Genomic DNA, 26,184 nt, shown 5'->3' with positions numbered 1-26,184 from the left:
TTAATGTCATGTAAATAAGGGACCATTGTGTTCCCCTCCCATGGATTGAGGGAGAAAGTGGTCAAATTGAAAACCCTGATTTCTCATCTTGTAGCTTTGAGATGTGTATACTTTAAAATGGCTACAACAAATATTATCAGATCTCCATGAGTGAGACATCATTGGATAGCTTTGAAACTACACTTTCAGAATCTGTGAATAACTCAAAATGTCTCTGGGGAGACATGTGCCTGGTTTTGCCATGCCTGGTCACATATAAGTCGCACCTGACTATAAGTCGCAGGGCCAGCCAAACTATGAAAAAAAGTGCGACTTATAGTCCGGAAAATACGGTACTCATATTTGACTGAACATATCATTTTACAGCTCTAACTTTGCGGAAAAATTTCGGTATATATATCGTATATCGATATTCAACCTAAATATATCGGGATATGACTTTTGGTCCATATCGCCCAGCCCTAATCTGAGTGTATGTGCATGTGTCTCTGTATGTGTGCATGTGTCTCTGTATGTGTGAGCGTGTGTGTGTGTGTGTGTGCACATCTGAGTGTATGTGCATGTGTCTCTGTATGTGTGAGTGTGTGTTTGAGCATGCGTGTATGAAGGTATATGTCAGTACCTGGTACTGTGAAGTCCTGAGTGTAAATGATGTCGTCCTCCTCTCCGTCAAAGAGCTCGTCGTCATCGTCCTGGTCGGCGTAGCCGTGGAGGTCCTCCAGATAAGGCACCACGCTCATGCTCCTCCAGGGGTCAGACCCGCCCGCGCTGGGGGGGATGGGCACCGGAGCCTCTGACGGAGGGTGTTTCTTACGCACCCAACTACAGCGAGGGGGGAGGAGGAGGAGGGGGGGGGGGGTCTTTAGTTTTAGCAGCTACTTTTACTGCAAAAACATGTTTTTTTGGAACATGTAGGCAACATTGTACAATGTACCATACCTATATCATACCAATAAAGCACAGATGGAATTCAGAAAGAGACAGAGAGAGAGAAAGAGAGAGAGGGAGAGAGAGTGAAAAAGAGAGAAAGGGAGAGAGAGAGCAAAGGAAGCAGTGAGAGACAGAGGGAGGTAGAGAAAGAGAGAGACAGAGAGAGGGAGAGAGAGAGAGCAAAGGAAGCAGAGAGAGAGAGGCAGAGAGAGTGAAGAAAGTCGGATGGGACGGATATGGAGAGGAGGAGAATAACCAGATATTAACAATCAATTTGTATAGACGAAGGTAAACAGGGGAAAATACATGACTAACGCATTTACCTACAAGAGACATTGCAAATGCAGTACAATTTATTATGCAGTTCAGTCTCTCCTGCCTGAATGACTGAGCCATAGTCATTGAGACTCAGTCACAGATTGAGCACAAAATTTAGGTGCACCCAAATTTTTCATCATCACTTTTAACGCCACAAAACCTTTTAATCTCTCTCCATATAAATTCTGCGTCTGAGCTGTTGTCAGAGCATGGACCAGAAATGACAGTATTGGGCGGAAAAGTAGCCCTACTTTTCTTAACAAAAAATCTATGGGTCTATTCTCTTAATTTTAAATTGGCTGTTTTGTTACGTTTATTTCCTTTTCCGTTGCTGATTCTCTGGTGCTCAGGTCGCCAATCAGAGGCAAAGACCCGCCCCATCTCTGTCTCTGGTTTAGACCACAATCCTACCATGAGTGTGAGTTCAGTCAAAGGTAGTGTTGTCACAATACCAAAATTATTGTTTTGATACAGTGAAAGAATTGTATGAAGAAGTGAAACCAAGTGAAAAATTTCGATTTTGATACTTTTTTGATGCTTTTTTGATGCTTTTTAAACATTTTATTTGATTTGGGGGACCCGACCACCTTGAAGCCATCGGTAATACTGAGTATTGTGTGATCATTCACATCAGTGGCCATCCTAGACTCTGCTCAACCCTCCACACACACAGAAAATGATGGCTTATGTCATATGTTTCTATTTCATATTTTGGAATTCATAAACTAAATAGTTTGTTAATAATGTATAGTATTGTATGATCTGCATAATAGTATTTTGTAATTTAATAGTAATTTCAATACTTCATATTGATTTTTAAACGATTACACTTGTCTTTAATGTCATTAGGCTACAGTGGTGGTGTGTAGGTCTAATTTAGTGCCGGTCACTTTAAAAAGAGTGTGAAAGTAATTAGCTTTCATCCTCACGGTTTTAGGCTAGAGGAAAATAGTCGCTCATAGTCCAAGGATATATGGATGCAATTCATTATGTTTTCTATGTCATTAGATAAAATACATTTTCAGAAAACTAACAAGTCAAAGGACATCTTTCTGGGTTCATAGAAGAGATAAGTGTCTTGTAAAATGCAATGTTCATTTCGATGACTTTGGTGAATTACACAAATTCTACACATGACACGTGAGATAACGGGATAGTTACCTACAGTAGAAGGAACTCTCCCCAGATGTAAAAGTTTGCCAATAGGTTGCTTAGCTTATTTCGGAAATGTCATTAAACCCAACAGCAGGCCTAAATTAACTAAATTACATAGCCTAGGTAGGTTAGCAACACAAACTTGAGAGGTCAGCAAATCAACTTAACATTAGCCTACTATTATTCGTTGCTGTGCATCCACAGAATCACTTAACAGCGAGACATGGCTGCTACTTTATCACATGACAGCTGCAGGTTGAAAACGGTGTGTAAGGAGAAGAGACACATAGGCTACGAGAAGCACTAGAATAGGGGTCTCCAACCTTTTTGGGAATGAGGGCTACCTGAAGGACCCGAAATCATATGAAGGGCTACTCATTTGAAACAAACAGACCCTCACCCCTTTTTTGCGAGGGTAATCCTCCTAAATAATAGGCCTGTGTGATTTTTACTTTTAAATTATCAATATTATCAAAACAAGCAACTGTATTTTCATCTGATTCTTCAGTACTTTAATATCAATATGCAACACTACCAACATTTTTGTTCAGTTCATTTCAAAGTTTGCATGGGGAATCTAATCTAATTTTTATTTTGTGCAATTAATAATTTAATTTAGGTTACAATTTTTAGCATTACCCACCATTATGAATTCAGGGGTTGTTTAAGTTTTGATTTAGGTGGACAATTCGGTTTTAACATTTCAATAGTAATCGCCCAGACCACCCTAATTTATGAAGACGCCTTTTTGCACAACTGAAATCTCTCCATGATCTGGCAAAAAAAGGTTTTGTTTTTCCCCAGGTAATGCACAGTCCTGCACACTGCACAGTCACGCATGCCATACAATTTTCAGCACTATTCCTACGGCAGTAGCCTACATAAGAGAAAAGGCCTGTGAGCTAAAGCAATTGTTTTTCAGTCCTTGAACCTTGAACAATCATGCAATAACCGTATTTGACGAACAAGAAATGGCCACAGAACTTTTGCAAAGATATGCCTCCATTGGCTACACCAGACGAGCAAGTTTTTTTCTCTCTCTCAGTAGAGAGAGAGTGAGTGAGCAGAGAGAGAGTGAGTGAGTGACTGAACAGAGAGTGAGTGAATGAGTGAGTGAGCAGAGAGAGAGTGAGTGGGCCAATCCCAAAGTCCGGACTCACAGACTTTGGTACGCGTTCTCGTGAAATTCGTAAGGGTTTAGTGCAGTCCCAAAGTCGAATTTTAAAGGGTGTGAGGGTTTGAGTACACACTTACCGGACCCTTTCCGAGAGTCTGCATCGGTGCAGACTTCACCAAAGGGAATTACCCACAGTTCAAAGCTTTGTGACATTTACCGCGGAACCCATAGGGAAATCCGGAAATTACAAAGGTAAAACAACAGCACGACACACGTGCATGATGCACGTGTCAACAACGTCTTTGTTATTAAACATTGTGAAGTGCTGTCCCAATCCCATTTATACCTATCTGAGCCCATGTGGTCTCACACACTCACTCACTTAGCACCTGAGATCAATTAAGTCTGTGAGTCTTTAGTCCTTAGGGCTCACTTTGGGATTGGCCCAGTGAGTGAGTGAGTGAGCAGAGAAAGAGAGAGAGAGAGAGAGAGAGACAGAGAGACAGAGAGAGAGAGAGCGAGTGAGTGAGTGAGTGAGTGAGTGAGTGTGTGAGCGAGTTAGCGAGTTAGCGAGTGAGGGTGTGAGTGTGTGAGCGAGTGAGCGAGCGAGTAGAGAGAGGTTGGTGTCCGAGGTTACGCTTCCTTCTCACAGGAGGACCACTGCAGCTGGCTCGCTGGTTGCCATGGAGAAGCCAGACTCATCGGACCAATTTAGCAGCATGTGTTAAAAGCCTCCAAGTGCCCTGTCACAGGAAGACTTGCTCATGCGCACACAATAGACACACACACACAAACACACGAGCCAGCAGGAAGTATGGAGGATTTGGAGTCTGTCTTTCACTCCATCCTTCTCACACTGTTTCTCCTCTCTGCTGTACAGCCTTCACTGTCCTCCATCCACCCCCTCCATCGCTTAAACACACACACAGTACTAATCCAGCCTAGAGTCAGCATCTCCCTCTCCCTCTCTCCTCTTCTTTCCTATTCTCTTCTATTCTCTCTCTCTCTACCCATCCTCCATATTCTGCTGACTTCTGGATGCTTCTGACTCAGAGCTCCACAGAGGGAAAGAAGGAGGGATGAAAGGGACAGTGGAGGGGAAGAGAGGAGAGAGAAGAGGAAGAGAGTAGGGTGAAAGAAGAGGAGATACAGGCAAGGGGAAGATTGGCAGAGACAGTGAGAGAGAGGGAGGGAGAGAAGAAAGAAGAAAAAAGAAGAGGAAGAGAAGAGGATGAAGAAAAAGAGGATAGGAGGGAGGGAGAGATGTAGGGAGAGAGAAAGAAAGGAGAAGAGGGTGAGAGAGAGGATAGAAGGGAGGGAGGGTGTGTGTCTGAGCAGAATAATAAAAACCCTTGAGCGTGACGTCACTACCAACGTCACAGGGAAACACTGCTTCACACAGAGGACACACACTGAGCTGCACACACACACACCTTCTGTATAAGACTTCACTGTACACACTTTTCCTCACACCAGCTGTGCACACAAGCCAGCGCACGCAGGCACACACACGCAGGCACACCCACACAGAGCTGTGACTCATCGCAGAACCAGGGGGGTGTAGGACTCGTACTGGACTGGTGCAAACCAGATCCAGCCTCCGGCGCACACGCACACACATACAGGCAACATCTATAGCTCACGTCTGGCAGGTACACGTGTTTATGGGTGTTTGTGTGTGTGTGTGTGTGTGTATTTGTGTGTGTGCATTCCTGTGTATATCTAAGAAGGGCACAGGCTGCGGTAGAGGTTCACTGATTACTGACATTATGCCGCAAATGAAATAATTTCATTGCGAGAGAGAGAGAGAGAGAGAGAGAGAGAGAGAGAGAGAGAGAGAGAGAGAGAGAGAGAGAGAGAGAGAGAGAGAGAGAGAGAGAGAGAGAGAGAGAGAGAGAGACTGTTATTTAGTCTTGATGAGTTCTAGACACTGTATGCTTCGGCAACACTTTTTTCACGAAGTCATGCCAATAAAGCGTTTTTAATTTGAATTTGAATTTGAGAGAGTGAGAGTGAAAGTGTGTGTACTTGAGACATACTTGTGTTGCCGTATGTGCTGTATTGAAAATCTCTTCTCAGGGTCGTACTCCAGCATTCCTGAAGGGGCACAAAGAACAGAGACATGAAATTACAAATCTGAAAAACATCACTCGCATCCTCAAAATATCTGTGTGTGTGTGTGTGTGAAAAGGAGGAGTGAGTCATTGTAACATATGCTTCAGTATCACTTAATCTGTGTGAAGCACACATACAATGACTGTGTGTGTGTGTGTGTGTGTGTGTGTATGTGTGAGAGGGAGACACACATTTCATGCACTGTGCTTATTTCTAAAGCTCAAGTCTGTAGCAGGTGCTGCATCATCACACCCTTTTCAGTGTGTACATGTGTGAGTGAGAGAGAGACAGAGAGAAAGAGAGGGAGAGAGAAGAATGAGTCTGCAGGTGATAATGGCTCCTGCTGTGATGACGTATGCTGCTGACTACAGCGTCACAGGCAGCTCTAACCACACACACACGCACACACACCTGAACTGTGCAGATTGCGCCTTCTTTTCTCATGCCTTCTTGCCCTCTCCCCCCTCTGCTCCCTCCTCCTTACAGGCCCCCATCCGGCCGCATAAGTGCATACACACACACACACACACACACAACTAGGGGTGCAGCTATCGATTCGGAATAGAGTATTCTAGCGATTATTTCATCGATCAATCAAGTAATCGGATAAAAAATAATTTTGCATTATTAAGTCTTCTTTTTTTTGTACCACGGAAGAAAGTGGTCAGTCAGAAACTCTACATACTTTGCAGAGGTCATTTTCACACCGTCAGGGACCCTAAAGGGGCTTACCAGCTCTCTCCCCATGATTCCAGCCAAAAACATGACTCCGCCACCACCTTGCTCACGTCTCAGCCTTGTTGGGACATGGTGGCCATTCACCAACCATCTATTACTCCATCCATCTGGACCATCTAGGGTTGCACGGCACTCATCCGTAAACATAACTGTTTGAACATTAGTCTTCATGTATTCCTGAGCCCACTGCAAGCGTTTCTGCTTGTGAGCATTGTTTAACCCATTTACTCCTAATATGCCTGCTAAAAACGCCTATAGAATCCTATGGCATTCTAGACTAAATAACCTTATTTCGTGAGGGTTTTCTGAAAAAATACTAAGAATTGTCAATATCTAAGCCTCTGTACACCTAGAAACATGAAATAAAAAGCATGCTGCGCTACGCAGCAACCAGCGGGAGAGTCAATGCTGCGCTATGCAGCAACAGGCGGGAGATGGAATGTTGCGTCGTGCAGCATCCAGCACAAATGGGTTAAGGGTGGCCGAATAGTAGGTTTATGCACACTTGCAAACTTCTTGAGGGTCCTACACCTTGAGGTTCACAGGACTCCAGAGGCACCAGCGGCTTCAAATACCTGTTTGCTGCTTTGCAATGGCATTTTAGCAGCTGCTGTCTTAATCCTACAGTATGAATTTGTCTGGCAGAAACCTTCCTTATTATGCCTTTGTCTGCACAAACCCGCCTGTGCTCTGAATCAGCAACAAATTTCTTCGCAGTACGATGATCACGCTTTCGGGAAATATCCAATGTTTTCATACCTTGTCCAAGGCAGTGCACAATTTCACGCTTTTCAGCAGCTGAGATCCTTTTTCTTACCCATATTGCTTGAAACCTGTGGCATACTTAATAATGTGGAACATCCTTCTTAAGTAGTTTTCTTTTGATTGGGCTCACCTGGCAAACTAATTATCACAGGTGTCTGAGATTGATTTCAATGATCCAATGATTGATTTCAATGATACACAAAACCATCCATGAGTTTAATTGAAAAACAAAAAAATAAATGTTGACACTTAAATCCAATTTGCATAATAATTTGGAACACGGTGCAGTATTTTCATGTTCAAAATACTGCCTTTCTGCAGGAAAGTACAGTAGGCTACTATGCAGTACAATGCAGTTTTTTTGTGTCCAAAATACTGCATTTCCTGCATAAGAACTGCAAATATTTCCTTCAAAACTGAAGTTTTGGGCAGTTATTTTAGGCCTATTTGGTTAGGTAGCCTACCTCAACACTGTGTGTGTGTGTGTGTGTGTGTGTGTGTGTGTGTGTGTGTGTGTGTGAGTGTGTGTGTGCATGCACGCGATAGAGAGGGAGAAAGAGAGAGAGATGAGATGAGTGTGTGTGTGATGAGTTTTTTTTGGTGTAATGCTCACTTGCAATTTTACATGAATTCGTTTACTACTTAAAGTTTGCACAACTTAACATCATATCGACTCACGACACTAGGCTAACAAGGCTACAACACTTGGCTACGTTCTAACTAGCTAATACATTAATTCAGCTAACATCAATGTGTACATTGCCTTGTGTTGGCTATGCTTGGTGAGCTGGTGTTAACTGGATGCTTTCAGCTCAGATGTTGAATCCTCATTGACGTGCTGTTGTGGTACGCCAGTTCTGCTTCGCAGTGGGCACATTGCATCTTGTCTTCTTTTCTAAGTTTGAGATGATTCTCTGCCTTTTATGGACGATTTGTTGGCTATCTGTCATCGCGCCAACTTAATTCTGAAAGTGCTGTGCGCGTCAGTAATAACAGTCCATGTGAACTAATAATCACTGAGCTGAGCTCAACGCAAGTGATGGGAATTAAACCAAATGCTGAGGCAAAGAATTTTCCTCGATCATTTTCTGTAATCGAATTATTTGAGTTACTTGAGTAATCGTTCCAACCCGACAAACACCACATACGTGCAAGCATACCCCCCCCCCCCTTCACACACCAAATAAACACACACACACACAGACACACAACTATCTTGTCCACAGCTACAGTGCCAGTGTTACACAGATTACTAGGAACGGAGACAGGGGCTTCGTGACGTGCATGTGCCACACAATAATAGAAATTGAAGACGGGTCTATTTCTTTGTGCCCGCGGCACAAAGCATGCACATTGGTCTCATGGCGTAGCCAGTTTCACTGATTAGACTGGAAAAGTATTGTTGAATGTTCCACTTCAGCTTCAGAGGTAACAGGCGGTGTGTGTGTGTGTGTGTGTGTCTGTGTGAGCTGAAGTAAATAGAGCACTTCCAGTCTCAGAGTCGACTTAGTCACACCTGACATCACACTGCCACCTGCTGCACAGACCTGTTCAACACACCCACACCACGTCACACACACAAACGCATACACACACCGGCATGTGCATATACACACACACACAGATCCATTTTAAAAAGTGTTCTACAGTCGGGGAGAGAGGGAGAGAGAGGGAGAGAGAGGGAGAGAGAGAGGGAGAGAGAGAGACAGAGACAGAGACAGACAGAGAGAGACAGAGAGGGGGAGAGAGGGAGAGGGCAGGAGTGTGTTCTAATTATGGCGTAAGGTGTTGTCTGACCTCTCAGCAGGTCCGAGAGCAGAGGGCCACACTCCTCAGGGACACTGTAGTGGCCCTTCCCAATGTTCTCAAACAGCTTATAGATGTTGTCCCCCTCAAACGGGTACAGGCTCGTCGTTATGTTGTAGCTGTCCACCACACACACACACAAACAAACACACATATATATAAACACACATAAACAGTCTGGATGTGCAAATATCTACTCATTCACTTGTGATGAGCCTCCACATCTTGTGTTCTTATTCTCCTACATAAAAAGTTGAATCTAGCATACAAACAGGAGTTATCCAGGTCAGGAAATTACGTTTAGACATTTACCATTCTAAACTATGTCTGAGGTCACTCTGGGTTGCACAGAGAGCTGACATCATGAGGGGAGAGGGTACCTACCCATCTATAGTTCATAATGCATTCATTTTGGCTTTTAACAAAAACCTAACCGTTATATCTATATATACAGCATCATCATCATCATCATCATCCTCCTCCTCCTCCTCCTATTCCTCCGGACTTGTGGGCGGTCATATTTAACTATACATCATCCTCCTCTTCCTCAGGATGTGTGGGCTGGTGCTATGGGCTCTAACTCACAGTGTGACGCCGGCGGACCAGATGTCCACTTTGAAGCCGGAGAAAGTGTCCAGGCCATTGGCAATCTCCGGGGGCTGGAATGCCGGGGAGCCCTGACTGGTGCGGCACGTATCGTCCTCCGCGAACGGGTGCAGGGCCTGCGGGGTGAGGGTCAACACAGGTCACAGAAATGTCAGATTGGAGGTCATGGAGAGATCAGTGATAGTTTAAAAATGTGATCAACGCCAGCGATGGCCTGGGGTGCTTTATGAATCAGCTGCCGTGTGAAAGTAGAAACATTGAGGTGACACTGGAGAGCCTCTGGGCAATGAGTCACACCACACCCCCTCTGTGTGTGTATGTGTGTGTGTGTGTGAGAGAGAGATTAGGTTTGCTTTTGTGTGTGTGTGTGAGAGAGAGAGAGAGATTATGCTTGTTTTTGTGTGTGTGTGTGGCGTCACTATGCAGAACTTTTTTATCATCATCATCATCATCATCATCGTTTGCTCCTCTATTCTCTACTTAGAAGCTAGCTGGGGTTCTCTGAAGGACCCTTTTGAGAGTTCTCAGGGTTCTCTGAAGGATACTCTAGAGTTCTTTTGGCTTTTATCTCGGCTCACCTCGGCCACCCCCAGATCGGAGATCTTCAGAGCGCCATCCGTGGTCAGCAGCAGATTGCCCGGCTTAATGTCTTTGTGAACGATTCCCTGGCTGTGCAAATACTCAAGGCCATCCAAAAGCTGGCAAAAGTACCTACAGGGGAGAAAGAGAGAGAAAAAGAAAGAAAGAAAGAAAGAAAAAAAGAGAGAAAGAAAGAAAGAAAGAAAGAGGGGGGGGGGGAACAATACAGTTGTGAGTTATCAATAATCTGAGGCAGGTCTGATCCAGTTGATCCATTATCCAGTTCTGTGAGTGTTTGCGTGTTTGTGCGTGTGTGTGTGTGTGTGTGAGTCACAAAACATGGGTTGAGAGATAAGGAGTGAGATAACATACCCGTGAGCTTGGAACACTGGAAACCTCTTCTCCGGAACACTGTCCAACATCTCTTGCATTCCACACACGCAATACTCCATCACCATATACGTAGCGCAGTGGTCAAGGAAAAACCAGAGGTCAAAAACCGTCACACTCAACGCTCACTACTCATAGGTAGCTCCTGTGTGCTTTTTTGTAGTGTGTGTGTCCACGCAATCTCCCCTAGAAACAGATGCCCATTTGCACAGGAGTGATTCTGGGTGGATATCATTGCTCCAGTGCAAAACTCTGGCTTCATAGAGTAAAAGTCCTTCCTCGTGTCAGCCCTACCTCTGCATGTAACCCAGGTGATTTCACTCATTTGCTTGTCTACCTGGTGGAGGATTTGTCTTAATTAGTGAGTGGTTGGAAAACTGGTTGCTGGTTTAGTGAGTGGTTGGAAAAATATGCAGTTGGTCTTTTACTTTCTGAAGCCGCAGTATCAGACGTCTGCCCAGACTCTACTGATCTATCAGATGAGTGGCACACCGGACCGCCGCTCTGCTGACCTGCCCAACGCCCAACAGTCCATGGCATGTGTGCAGTCTGACGCAGACACCTGATGACAGTCTTGATGGAGAACAGGAGAGCGTATGGACCGAAACGTAAACACACTCGCTCCCACTGCTGATGCTCGTCATGACTCATAAGAAATACTCTCTCTCTCTCTCTCTCTCACACACACACATCATTTAACACTAATCAGCTCAGTGGAATGGACTGTAATGAAATGGTGTGAGAGGCAGCCTTAAGTCCCCTTCAGACATGGTGCAGAATGGGAGGGAGGGAGGGGGAGAGAGAGAGAGAGAGAGAGAGAGAGAGAGAGAGAGAGAGATAGAGAGTGTATGAGTCTCAAGGGGGCATAAGATGGCTTCTGTATATTGCTCCTTGGAAACTAACTGGCAGTGAGTATGAAGAGACAACAGCAAGAGAGTGGAAGGGAGAGAGAGAAATTGTGAGACAAAGAGAGAGAGGGAGGGAGGTAGAGAGGGAGAGAAGATGGAGATGGGTGTTCCACAGCGTCTGATGACGCAGTCAGGACTGCTTAGTCAGAAGCACTCTGCGTCAGACACACTTCATTAGCACACAGTTGTGATGTGCAGGGGGATCTCTCAAACTCAAACACACACAGACAGACACACGCGCGTGCACAAACACAAACACACAAACACACAAACACACAAACACAAACACACAAACACACACAAACACACACACACAAGTGTGTCTGTAGCATCAAGAAACGCCCCCACAATTAAAGTCTACCTAATTTAGAGAAGATGGAGAGAAGATCTGCACAAAGGAGCAATAGAATCAATCCATACACATACGCACACACACATGCACACAGGAACATACGCACTGAAGGAAAGGATATATTTTTTGCTTCTCTTCATTGTATAACACGTCCACCAACTGGATCACATTTTTGTGCTGAAGTCTACGCAGGAGCTGAATCTCCCTGTGAAAAAAAGGAAACACACATTTAGCTTAAATGCACACAAATCAGTTAACCTGCCATGTACAAAGACAAAATCACAAAACTATTCTCCAACACAAGCCCAGCATTTAGCCATACTTAAACTCTGTATAGGATGGTAGATTTAGAAATAAAGAGCAGGGTTAACTGTAGGAAGTAGATAGATGCCAATCAAGCACTGCAATTGATGAAGGACAGCCACAGACATTAATCATTTTGATTTTGCTAACATGCTCCTCAGCAATGCACTGCTACGCATTTAGTTACTACGCCACTGCAGACTGTGGCATGATCTAAGACCCAATGCGTCAATCTGATCTGAGGACTATAGAGCTAAATTTGTCTCAATAATATTGGTATATGCACAGAGGGGGATCCACAAATATTTCTTGATTTGCATGTGTGTTTTGATATCTACAAATAAAAAAAAAAAAATCATATTTGTAACTCGTATATTGATTTTTACAAATATAGATGTGCATTTGTAAATAAAATGGCATTGTAAAACCCAGATCCACAAATAGAGCATCACAGTCCCGCCCACAGCCGAAATGCAGTTAGGTGCCGGAAGTAAGATTCTCATTCATTTGTCCCATTGACTCATGCTGGCCCTTACAAAACCCACAAGCTGACTCTCGGACACACAACAGTCAATAATGTGACCCGATTTAAAGTGGATTTCACCCCTTTGGACATTCACTAAAATATAATATATTTCATACCTGTGTTGCAGCATGTAGGCTAATGTTAGCTGCATTATGTAATGACATACAATTTCGGAAATGAGTGTTTAAACTAACATTTACAGTGGTCTATTTGATAGTGTATTGGCTCTGACAAAGTTTGTGTGATGTATAAACCGCCATCTTTGTCAATAATTTTCGTTGAGAAAGTTTCAATCTATGACCATAACGGCCTTTCCACCAATCAGAGGCATCACTGTGGGATTGTGGGATTGTGAGTAATGAAGTACTTATCCAAGAGATCGCGATTAAAAGACATTTTTCTCAAAACAAGGTTAGTGCCCCATTAACTTTTGGCATCTATATGAGCATATACAATCACTTAGTACAGCCGCAGCTGGTTTTAAGTCTACCACGTGCAGTTAAGTTTTTATGGCTTATACTGCAATTGTCAATGGAGAAATTGCATTGAATTTTTACTTCCGGCATCGGCTGTGGGCGGGACTGTGATGCTCTATAGCCTACCTCTAATTCGCCTGCTGACAGACTTTCTAATCCAGTAGATGGCAGAGTTGTTCTATGGGACTCATAACACACAGAGCTAGCGAACCTAGTTGTTAAATCTAACAAGTTATACCTTTTACAACAAGCTTTTTGATGGAAAAGTGGTGTTTAATTTCCATAATCTTTGTTTAGTGAACGCATAAAACCGTCAGTCTGTAAGCAAAATCAAGAATTACGATCTTTAAGTTTGTTTATTGTTACCTAGCAACCGATGCTTTAGGTGTTAAAACCAAAGATTCTAGAACAGAGCTCTAGAATCTTTGGTTAAAACGTATTGCAATAATGAATGTTAGTTGGCTAGGCCTACTTTTACAACTTTTGTTTGGCATGTAAATATCCTTTCCAAAACTAACATTGGCAGAATGATTACTCCTGGATTATGAAATTGCAATGATAAAGCCTCGGTTGCTAGGTAACAATGAACAAACTCAAAGATCATATGCGTTCACTAAACAAAGATTATGGAAATTAAACACCACTTTTCCATCAAAAAGCTTGTTGTAAAAGGCATAACTTGTTAGATTTAACAACTAGGTTCGCTAGCTCTGTGTGTTATGAGTCCCATTGAACAACACTGCCATCTACTGGATTAGAAAGTCTGTCAGCAGGCGAATTAGAGGTAGGCTATTTGTGGATCTGGGTGGCTCCTCTGCCACAAAGATTGTCTCAAAAACATGTGTGCTGATCCACAAATGCGAAAACGAAAACTGCATGTGCTGGTGATCCACAAATGCAAAATTAGATTTCACAAAGGCAATTTTCAGTTTTACAAATGCCAATTAATTTACAAATACACATCTACAATTGTGAAAACCAATTACAAGTTACAAATATTATTTTTTTACGTGTGGATTTGTGCGACTTTCATGCGAAGAACGTCTCAAAAAGACCTAACTTTGGAAAGCGAAGAATGCGTGTGCTGGTGATCCACAAATGCAGAATCACATTTCACAAATTAAGTTGTCAGTTTTACAATGCCATTTTATTTACAAATGCACATCTATATTTGTAAAAATCAATATACGAGTTACAAATATGATTTTTTTATTTGTAGATATCAAAACACACATGCAAATCAAGAAATATTTGTGGATCCCCCTCTGCGCACATACAAATATTATTGAGACAAATTTAGCTCTATAGGACAGCCGCACACTCACTTGCACATAATTAACACACAATATTACTACTGAGACACACACACACCCTCTCTCTCTCTCACACACACACAGAGACCCTCTCTCTTTTTTTCGCTCACACACACCCACTTACACTTTTTTAGTGACTTCACACATTCTTCTGCACACGCAGAAGGGTGCAGAAAGGAAGGAAGGGGAGAGAGAGAGGAGGTGAAGAGAGGAGAAGAGAGAAGAAAGGAGAAGAGCGGAGGAGAGCAAAGATCATGGGCTCTCCTCCGCTCAGGGGGAGGGGGGTGAAAAAAAGAGAGCGCAAGGACTGCCTGCTCAGATTTAGTCAGAAACTGTTGTGTATGGGGTCTGAGTCACAGTGTTGAGGGGTCATTAATCAGAACTACTGTATGCTGAGAGTACTTCAGTGCTGCACACACAAATGCACACACACACTTCAAGCGCACTCTGTCACTATGAATAAAATCACACCGCTGCAGTTTAATGACCAAACCAACACATTAAGCTCATCTAGCTGCCCTTGTCCTTAGCATCTCTCTTCAAAGAGCCAGAGACAGCAGGACAGAGGGAGTCCAGCCCCGTCTGGGTCAGCGCTAGAGGCCACTTCCCTACTAAACGCACACACACACACACACCGATTACACACACTCTGGTGCACACACAGGGAGGAGAGGAGAGAGAGAAATGGAGGGAGAGAGTTGGAGGGGAAGGAAGGAAGGAAGACAGAAAGAAGAGAGAAGAGTGTGTGGTGTGGAGGAGAGAGACGGGGACAGAAGGGACAAAATATATATATATATATATATATATATATATATATAAAATGTATAGAAATAAAATATTCCGTAATATTTCAGTCAATGTTCGTGTGCTAAAAAGGCACAATTGTTCCTGTAGATGGCAATAACAATATACTATTTTGCCAAATAAATGAAAAGCAATTTGAAATCATCAATGTCTTCACTCTTGCTGTATCAAAATCTCACCTTTCCTCAGAGATGGTCCTAATGATGTGCTTTAAGTCAAGTCAAATTCTTTCAGTTTGTGCATGATTACATTAGCCTAGAAATCTAGACGCGCCCCTAGCGTAATTAAAAAATTAATTTGCTGCCAGGGCTAGTCTAGCAACTCTCAGTTGGCTTGTGAGCTCCAGAAATCGAAACTTAATCAGGCTATTGAAATCGTGTATAGAGTCGTTAGGTGGGCTTAACATAATGATTGATGGCAGAGTTGCAACGGTTTGGCTTGAATTCCCTGCTACTTGAAAACAAATAAGATGGATGTTGCTGCTGGCGAACAGTGTGACACGAGTTAAGCTTTTATTATGTTGGCAAACGTTTGAACTAGCCAACTAGCTCCGCTGGTGGGAAACGCATGGGACTCATAGCGCTGCCGCTGTCCTATTGCGTGCAGAGGGAATTTGAAAGACAACTGATTATCCCGCCCCTCGGACTGAGCACTGCGAAAGGTGAGTGCCCAGACCCTACATTTTAATGTGGGTCTGGCTCGCCAGGCTATGATTACATGATATAACTATACTAATACTGTAGCCTAAATGGTGGATAATTAAGCTATATATCATATGCTGAAGCATTTCTAAAGTGTTAAAGATTAAAAGGAAAACTGAAAAAACGTGACCCCAAAACCGTGATACAAACCGAACCGTGGGTTTTGAGAACCGTGCCACCCCTAACTGAAACTAATGAGGATGGTAGACTAAAGCCTATTTTATGCTTCTGTGTCGAATAGACGGCGTACCCCCGCAGACCCCTCTGCGTCGCCGCAAACCCCTCTCCAAAAAATTGTAACTTTGCGTTGAGGCGACGTAGACCGCATGGACTGTGATTGGTCAACGTGTCCTGTGTGTTGATAGTCGGTGTTTCAAGCAGCCTACTGTGGGGAGTTAGCAACATGCTAGTTCACTGACCAAAGCTTTGCAAATAAACTCAAACATATTTTGGTTACAATGACGGGGCTATCCGTTTGTAAATTGTCTATATGTCAGTAACGTTTTGAAATTAGCACTTCGCCAGCAAGCAGTACTTTGTGGGCAGTTGTGTTAAAGTTCGCTTGCTAAGAAAAAACTTTGTCGCCGCACACTATCTCTTAATTCTTTTATTCCAACGTTTCGGCCTATCAACCTTTGTCAAGGTTCCTAATGTGGACACTAGCAAATCCAGTCTTAAAACACCAGGTGTCAATCAAGGGCACTCTGGGTATTTCACCAGGTGTGTAATCAAGCTAGGTCCACACAATCAATTATGATGCACCTAACCACAACATACAAAGGGAGCCTATCATCAAGACGATTACAGAAACAATAGTTTTCATAAATTACAATATTTACAAAATTGACAAAACAGTCAGCATACCATATATCCAACAAGTTATATTATACACATTGTGTCTTTACCTAATTCATCATAGTCACTAATTACAGTATATCAAATGTATGTTTAGTACAAATACCCAATATTGTCACTTTCAATCCATTCAACACTTTCAAACATGTCTATATGAAGTTTATTTTAAATAAAAGGTCTCAAATCCAGTTCTTCATTCAGACCATTGGGTCTTAGAGTCCGTAGATGTGAAATCCAAAAAGCCTCCCTCTTTAGTAAAAGTCCGCTTGCTAACATAACTTTAACTGGCTGGCAGACACCTCAGACTTATTTGCTGGTTACAGTAACTAGGTCAATGGATTTTACTGTGTCTATTTCTCGATACTTTGTACAAAATCTAAGCAAGAAAAGGCCAAACAAATAAGATTAATATTTTGGCACGACAGTCTATGGGGTTTGCCATTCTGAGTACCGTTTCGGTCATACTGTTTTTCAGTGGTGAGTGACGCAGACACAGGCGACACGGCGGTGAAATGCACAGCAATGCAAAGCAACCTGACGCAGAATCATAAAATGGTTACAACGCCGTAGGAGTGGTGGCGAATTTGTTCAAAACTGTTGCACTCAAATTGACTGCTAAATTCTAATCATCTCAATCCCAATGCAAATGGAAAAGTATTTTCCAAGACTCAAACGGGCCTGTCCCAAGGAGATAAAAGTATTCATTTGAAACTTAAACACATGTGGGGAAACTGAACAGTCTAACCAGTAGACTATGATAAACTAGAAAATTAAGCTACTTTGTTTACAATATTTCCAGGCTTCAACCAGTGCTGCTCATTCAGACTTATGTGCACATTTATTTATTTGAGTGTTTTTCATGATTGTGTTGCTATTTCTTTTCCCTGTTTGCTTTGATTGATAACTGAGGTGATTCAAATCAGAGGAAGGTTAAGTTTAAAATAAAAGTGTTTAAATTTAACTTTTTTACCCTTATCTGAAATAGATAAAATAAATAAATAAATAAATAATTATCGATATCGACTGATATGAAATACTAATATCGTGATACAGTTTTCAGCCATATCGCCCAGCCCTAGACACCACTATATGCAAATTAGCGTAGCGAACGTGCTCACGTACCGAGTGGGTCTACCGGTAGTAGCCTACTACTATTTCCATTCAAGAACATGCCGGTTCCAGCGGTCGTGTTGACTTATGTGGGCTGTATTGGTTTATCTGCGTCTGGTTAATCAACAGAGATATTCGTGTTCATGTGAACGCCGGAACACACATCCTAAATATTGACGAAACTACCCATATTAGATATATAACGTTATTTAATGCAGACTCTCTCAAAGCACTCAGCAGGTATCATGAACATAGTCAGACATTAGTGTTCAAAACTCGACAGTCCTTTGGATGTGCATCAAACTAACATATTCCAACATATTTCAAAATTTTAAGCTTATTTGCTAAAATATATGACCAATGCAATTGTTCCTTTCCAGAGGTGTCAGCCATCTTGGTTGAAAAATGTGGCCGGGTCGCTAAGCTCGCACGGTATCCTGGGTAATTTCATCTCCCACTTCGTTTTAAACCTGCATCGGTCCTGGCTATATTTTGAGGGTTTATTTTAAGGGGAAAATAGCACTCCCCCTTGCTCCCTAAAGTAATGGGACACTCTACCTCTACACGCGCAAAAACGAGGGTTAGGGCAAAAATCTAGGGGAAGTGGAGGTATTGGGACGGGCCCTAGGGGTCCGTCCCATTTCTCCCCCCTTAAAACTTCCACTTGGTTTTGATTGCCCTCAACATTAAAGCCCCCTCGACAAGGGAAGTGGAGGTGAAGATCTTTCCCTATAAATTGGGACACCACTATATGCAAATTAGCGTAGCGAACGTGCTCACCTACGTCATGCACAGCGCCGACGTGTCTACCGGTAGTAGCCTGCTACTATTTTGGAACATGCCTGTTCCAGCGGTCATCGTTGTGTGGGCTGCGCTGGTTTATCTACGTCTGGTTAATCAACAAAGATATGTGTTTATGTGAATGCCAGAACACACACCTTAAATATTGACAAAACTACCCAGATCATATATATAACGTTATTTGATGGGCAGACTCTCTCAAAGCACTCAGCTGATATCATGAACATCGTCAGATAGCTTCGTGAGATATTTTCTAACATTAGTGTTCAAAACTCAACAGTCCATCAGATGTGCATCAAACTAACATATTCCAACAAAGTTCGAAATTTTAATATGCTTATTTGCGAAAATATATGAAAAATGTGGCCGGCTGGGTGAGCTCGCACGGTAGCCTATCCTAATTTCATCTCCCACTTCGTTTTAAGCCTGCATCGGTCCTGGCTATATTTTGAGGGTTGATTTTAAGGGGAAAATAGCACTTCCCCTTGCTCCCTAAAGTAATGGGACACCCTAGCCCTACACGTGCACGCGCAAAAACAAGGGTTAGGGCAAAAATCTAGGGGTAGGGGAGGTATTGGGACGAGCCCTAAGTGAGATGCGGATGGTGTACTGAGACTAAGTTAGATGTGGATGGTGCACTAGTGTCGGAGAGAGAGATGTGGATGGTGTACTGAGACTAAGTGAGATGTGGATGGTGCACTAGTGTCGGAGAGAGAGAGATGTGGATGGTGTGTACTAGAAATGGTGCGTTGAAAGCAACTGCTCAGCTCTGCACAGCTTCAATGATTCAGCAGCATTCTAATTAGAGGAGCTGTTTATTCTCTCAAGGCCTATACACAAACATTCCTCTCATCTAGGCTACTGTTATCCCAATGACGGGTCCAGAGTTCTCCTTTCTTCACTGTCTAATAAACCTGGAGAGAGTGTACCCCAGTATTGCTGTCATGCACGCACGCACGCACGCACGCACGCAGCTGGGAGTGCATGGAGAAACAAACATCATGGCATTAACAGGACTGACTCAGACAGCATAAACAATTATGGCTATTTGTGTGTGTATGTATGAGTGTGTGTGTTTAAGTGATCTAAATGATATTCCAAACTCACAAGCACACAGTAGTCTGATTCAGGCAGGTATTACAGCCAGATGATTAACAAAAGAATAGAGAAAGAAGAAAACATGAGCACAGGGAAATATGAGAGAGAGAGGTTGGAGAAAGAGAGGGACAGAGAGAGAGAGGCGTTGGAGAAAGAGAGGGACAGAGAGAGAGAGAGGTTGGAGAAAGAAAGAGAAAAAGAGAGAGGTTGGAGAAAGAAAGAGAGAGAGAGAGGTTGGAGAAAGAGGGGGAGAGAGAGAGAGGGAGAGGTTGGAGAAAGAGAGAGAGAGAGAGAGAGTGAGAGAGAGAGAGAGAGGTTGAAGAAAGAGGGGGAGAGCGAGAGAGGGGGGTTGGAGAAAGAGGGGGAGAGAGAGAGGGAGAGGTTGGAGAAAGAGAGGGAGCAAGACAAAGTGGCAGAGAGGAGTCAGCGATTTGTGGGCCTGCAGCGCAGACTGCGGCTCTGTGTGGGCCAAAAATAGGCCCTGAATAGCGACGGCCATGCTGATGCTTACTGCTACATCTGTTAGAGCGTGTCTGCCCTTATCCGCGTGTGTGCCTGTGTGTACACTCCACTGGCTGCTGCACTGCCCTCTGTGCATGCCTGTGTGTGCACTTTATTTTTTATATGCACTTTATTTTTTATATGCGTACTAACACACACACACACACACACACACACACACACACACACACACACACACACACACACACACACACACACACACACACACACACACACACACACACACACACACACACACACACACACACACACACACACACACACACACACACACACAGTTCTGAATCTGAAAAGAAAGCAAGGAAAACAAGGTGACAAGTATACATGGACAAGGTAACAGGTCTACATGGACAAGGTAACAGGTCTACATGGACAAGGTAACAGATCTACATGGACAAGGTGACAGGTCTACATGGTAGGCCTGTAGCGACACGTCAATGAAGTCGACACTGCAATTACGTCGACGTCATATTTTTTGTGTCGACGCTTCGCCACAGCTCGCCACACACGTGTGGAAGACCAAAACATTGCAGAATCGAGGACGAAACAGCAACCTTCTCACAGAATTCCCAACAAAGACCTGCAAAAAGCCCAAATAAAAGCCCCAATAAAAGAAAAAGTCCTAAAAAACAGCTCGCCCTACATCATCGAAGGTATGGGAATACTAATTTAGTCCCAAACGTAGAAGGTGTCGTTATTTGCGCTCTTTGCCAAATGAAGTTGGCATACCACAACAGCAGTGGGAGCATCTGAAACGGGGGCAGCCCCAGCTGCTGAACAGCTGCTAGATTTAGCGAACAGTAGCAAGCAGATTGCAGTAGCTTTTAACATTATCTGTCTAACGTTAGCTAACTCACGAGTCACGACTTCACCTTAGTTAGCGTTAACTCATGCTGTGGTCGTTTACGAGTCAAATACATTACATTAGACTAACGTTAGCCAGCTTATAGTATCATGATTCAGTATGCTAGTTTGCCAATGTCAACTAATGGCCACCTTACACCAAACAACTTTGACAAGATTTGTGAAAGATTCTTCATTAATCTTAGATTGTTAGATTAATCGTCTAATTAGTCGACTAATCGATAAAATAATCGCCCGATTAATCGTTTAATAAATAATTGTTTACCCCCAGCCCTACTACATGGACAAGGTGACAGGTGTACATGGACAAGGTCACAGATATACAAGGCTCACATACTGTTACTGATCCTTCCATTTACAACACTCAACACTTAAAGGAGAATTCCGGTGTGATATTGACCTAAAGTGTGTTGAAACATGATACCGAGTGTGAACGTATGTCTCATAGCCCATCTCGGCTTGTCCCCTGCACTCCAAAATCTGGCGCTAGTTAGCCGATGCTAACAATGGTGGTGCTCCGGCATCGGCCTAGCCATGCAAATAAATCACTGTTTTACACCATTTACGAGGCTCAATGTATCTCCACACTTCATTGGTAGACGTCCGAGGGCCCTGACATTTAAAACGAGACATTGAGAACTTTGAAAAAGCACTGGTAGTTTACTTACAAGACGATTTATACAGACAGGTCCTTCACGAAGTATAGCGTTTGCAGACATCTTGAATTTAGTCATGATAAGTCGAGCGACGAGTAAGAATAAACAGGTATGATAAGGGATCAGATTCCAAAAATAATTCTGTGGAAATGCATGGATTCCAGTTTCTTCCAGTAGCAGCAACTGGAATCCATGCATTTCCACGGAATTATTTTCAGTGATTTATTTGCATGGCTAGGCCGATGCCGGAGCACCACCATTGTTAGCATCGGCTAACTAGCGCCAGATTTTGGAGTGCAGGGGACAAGCCGAGATGGGCTATGAGACATACGTTCACACTCGGTATCATGTTTCAACACACTTTAGGTCAATATCACACCGGAATTCTCCTTTAAGGACAAACAAAACATCTCCATATTTGCATGGTCCCTACGATGGCTGAGACAAAGCAGAATTTTGCCTTCTCCCCCAACCGCAGCCCCCTGACCACATTCTTATGGACACACACACACACACACACACACACACACACACACACACACACACACACACACACACACACACACACACACACACACACACACACACACACACACACACACACACACACACACACGTGTTGGTGTTGCATTCTTTGTCTTGGCAGCTTCCACCAGTCTAATCATGACCGACGAGAATTCAGGCCATCTATGCAGAGTTCATAGCCTGGGATGCGGCTATAGACTCTCTCAACCTGAGGTAGGCTAGAAACTAGTTCTCTTGTAATCTGCTTATAAGCTAGTTGCGCACTGGTTATAGGATAGCTGTGCACTGGTTATAAGCTATATGTGGACTGGCTAGTTGTAGTCTAACCCAGCCTTTCTCAAACTTCTTTGATCTGAGGCACGGTCATGGCAGACTTTGGGGTCATAGGGCCCACCTACACGACCCACCCACCCCCATCAAATTATCACCATCACAATTATTATTATGCGATATTGCTATACATGCACTTCAAAGCAGTCAACGTTTAAAGTGCTAACATGCACATCAGAGGACTGCTTTACTAACGTAAAATATAATTAGAAGCTTTTGCATGCTTGCATGATGCTTACATGAGAAATACTGTACTTCTCAAAACAACAGCAATTATATGAGTGCCATTATTTTGGGATATTTCCCCAATGCAAGAATCATAGAGATTTCATTTGAATGTCTGTAAAGATTCAGGAAACACAATACCAGTTTTTGTGTATGGTAATCGGCGGAGCAGATAGGCGAAAATCACAGATATGAAAATCTTTAATAAGAAGAATAATTAGGCTATAGCTTTTGGCCACATTATATTCAAATTTGACTATACAATACTCAATGCTAGACAGTGTATTATCCAGTCTCTCTGCTGAGTTTTTATGGAAGTTGCAATACACGTCGTTTTATTAAATGTCATTACTTTGAAGCCTTCGAAAAGGTTATAGTGGAGCTACGAACGTAATCGAGTGGTTTCGGTTTCTGTTAGTGTTACGCAGACTCGCACACGTATGCATTGAATAAACGCTCATACCACCACACTTAATTGTATGTTTGATGACACCAAATTAGCAAATATTTCCTCTTGACTGTAGAAACATTTGTTTACCTTTTCAGTCAGTCCGCAGTTCCTTGATCAATTGCGCAGCAGTCTCCAGGGCCCATGGTTTGAGAAACCCTGGTCTAGCCTACCTAGTGCGGCTGGGTCCTGAGGACTAAGTCGACTGCTCACATAGTTCCCTCAGTCAGGCAGGGTTTGGAGAAGTCTAGTTCTCTTGTTTTAGCCCTGCTGCTCAGTGCTTTAAATTCTCTAGTGTCATGTCCTGTCTGTCATGCTGTTTTGAATTGTTGTGGTATGCAGGTAGCATTGCAAATGGTCTCCTAATTATACTAGAAATGCACCGATATGGAATTTTAGGGCCGATAACGATAAACAATATTTATTGGTTTGTTGTGGCCAATACCGATATGATAACCGATAATATTACTCTTGAAGAAAAAAATTGAAAATTGAATTGGGGACAGCATTTAATAAGCATCATTTAATGACAGTAATTTTACCTACCACCAATGATGGACAGAACTCATAATAGTCCTCAATGGTACAGCAGTCAACAAAATAGCAGTGGCCTAGCCCGTGACAGTGTATGAATCGTTTTCATATCTATGGAGTAAACGCTCAACGCAGATCATGGACAGAACAGCTAAGCTGGGAAAAAGCTATAGCGACCAAATCAAAGTAAACTTATGTTTAGTTTCAATTGCGGGTAACTGAATAAAGCTGCAACTCCTCAGACTGTATCTTATGCCCGTCTACTCTGTTGCGCACAACCTGCTGTAGCAGAAATGAAAGGGGTTAGCCCCGAAGGTTTTAAGAACTTATAATGATGACCTGTCTGGAACTGAAGCGGGAATGGTTGGCATATTTCTCTGTAATAATACAAAACCCAAGTGAACGAAATGCAAATATAATACTAAAATACAACTTAGAACTAGGCCTACTTATCTACTCGTCCCACCGAAGAGTTTGTCTATTTGTTCCCCTGACCAGCACGGTAAGGTGCAAACACACGAGCGCAAGACAGCTCTAGGTAGGCTGAGCTCCGCTCTGCTAAGGTTAAACGGAGGATCATACACGAGAGGATTTTGGGATGCACAGATTCAACGCAGATCCACAGATCTTGTTAGAATGGTGAAATACTCCACACCACTGACATTATTTTGAGGAAGAAGAATAGCCAACCAAGCACAAGTAGCTCAGTGTAGCCAGACGGGCCTTACAGGAAATTAGAGCTTTAAAAAAATATCAGCGCAAACCATTGGCCGCATAATAATATTTGCTTTTTTTCACTTACCAGCCAAAAATATATCGACCGCCGATATATTGTGCATCCCTAAATGATACTGAATCTGTGTGTAGGTTTGGACCTGCTTCTCTCTCCCTCTCCAGTGACTTTGGGGAGGCTAGATGGGGGGCGAAGGTTGGGTGGTGCGCACCAGAGAGGTGGAGGGTACAGTGCTTGCTGTTGCCATTTCCCAGGATGACCCTCTCTCTCTCCCTCTCTCCTGTAGTGCATTGGCTCTGGAATCGTGCTTATGCCTGGCATTTTCAGTGCTACATGTGTAGCGTTTATCACACGGTGCTTGACCTGTCGTTTTAGAGTGTTGACTCTAATCGTACTGTTATGTTTGTAGCTTTGCTGTGTTATGTCTGTAGTGTGTGTGTGTGCGTGTATGTTTGGGAGACGTGCAGTGTTATGTCTCTATTCTAGGCATGATGTGTGTTTTTGTGGGACCTCCAGAGTGTTATGTCTGTAGTCTGAGTGAGTGAGTGAGTGAGTGAGTGAGTGTGTGTGTGTGTGTGTGTGTGTGTGTGTGTGTGTGTGTGTGTATGTACCCCTGCAGCGTTGTGTCTGTCTCTGTTCGTTCCTGTGCTCTGCGAGTCTGCTGTCCCTATAGTGACCCCTCGTCTCTTCCTCGCTGCCTGAGGGTCATGTCTGGAGTTCCAGAGGCAGCACCATGGAAACAGGAGGGACGTTGCGCAATGCGAGCCGAGCCAGCGTGTGCCCAGGTTGACGTGCCAGGGACATGCCAACGCCAACACCAACACTAATACAAACACTAAGCACCACTGTGAATGACCAGGTCAGACTACTAACTCTGCCATGCTATTTCGTATTCTTGTGTGTGTGTGTGTGTGCCAATATGTGTAGTATGTCCCATGCATACTGGTGATTTCAGATATTTTTCTTTCTTCTTTCTTCTTCTTCTTTATTCTTCACTCAGAGGGAGGCAACTGGTATAGTCTAGGCTACTGGTATAGTCTAGTAACCTGACTCTCACCAGATGAATTTCGTTCCGCCTAGCTCCACTCATTCATCTGGGATCGATCCATTGGAGAAGGCTGGGCCTCATCAAAAATTCTTGCATATGATTGGTTAAGCCACTTGTACGTCATCTATTGATGTGCTACTTCAACCACTCACATCGAAGCGAACCCGTGACGCTGAGAACAGTCTCACAGTCGCTTCTACGCTACGTCACATCTATGAAACTCCCGCCCTGCGTCCTGATTGGCTCTACCATAAAATCTGGTGCCGAAATCACCCGAAATCACTCTCAACGGAAGCGATCCCAGATTGATGTGAGTGAAGCTAGGCGGAGCTAGGCAGAACGGAATTAATCTGGCGAGTCAGGTTAATAGTCTAGGCCAGGGGTATTCAATTCATCTTCAGCGAGGTCCAGTTACGGAAAATTTCCTCAAGCAAAGATCCGGAGCATCATAATGTTTAACGTGCGTGTTTAGGCTATGTATATGTATGTATGTATAATATTTGGATGGAGCCTAGTTGTATAGAGAGAGAGAG

At 43.3% G+C, this 26,184-nt stretch overlaps 1 protein-coding gene across 2 annotated transcripts in view; it reads right to left on the bottom strand.

The window, feature by feature from the left end:
* stk11 (serine/threonine kinase 11) overlaps window positions 1-26,184 on the bottom strand; it is a 50,381-nt gene that overhangs the window by 16,091 nt on the left and 8,106 nt on the right. For both annotated transcript variants that reach the window (XM_076294335.1, XM_076294336.1), the window contains exons 3-9: window positions 11,901-11,984; window positions 10,502-10,591; window positions 10,129-10,261; window positions 9,530-9,666; window positions 8,936-9,063; window positions 5,560-5,617; window positions 623-822 (exon numbers count right to left, since the gene is read on the bottom strand). In XM_076294335.1, coding sequence (XP_076150450.1) covers window positions 623-822; window positions 5,560-5,617; window positions 8,936-9,063; window positions 9,530-9,666; window positions 10,129-10,261; window positions 10,502-10,591; window positions 11,901-11,984 — 830 coding nt within the window. The remainder of the gene's footprint in view (window positions 1-622; window positions 823-5,559; window positions 5,618-8,935; window positions 9,064-9,529; window positions 9,667-10,128; window positions 10,262-10,501; window positions 10,592-11,900; window positions 11,985-26,184) is intronic.

The sequence above is a fragment of the Alosa pseudoharengus genome, unplaced genomic scaffold, assembly GCF_046254945.1.
Source record: "Alosa pseudoharengus isolate Yale_2024_CS ecotype anadromous, Long Island Sound unplaced genomic scaffold, YU_APseudo_1.1 YU_APseudo_1.1_scf_2, whole genome shotgun sequence".
NCBI classification, from domain to species: Eukaryota; Metazoa; Chordata; class Actinopteri; order Clupeiformes; family Clupeidae; genus Alosa; species Alosa pseudoharengus.
Note: the sequence above shows the minus strand (reverse complement) of the source record. Positions and strands in the feature narration are given on the sequence as shown.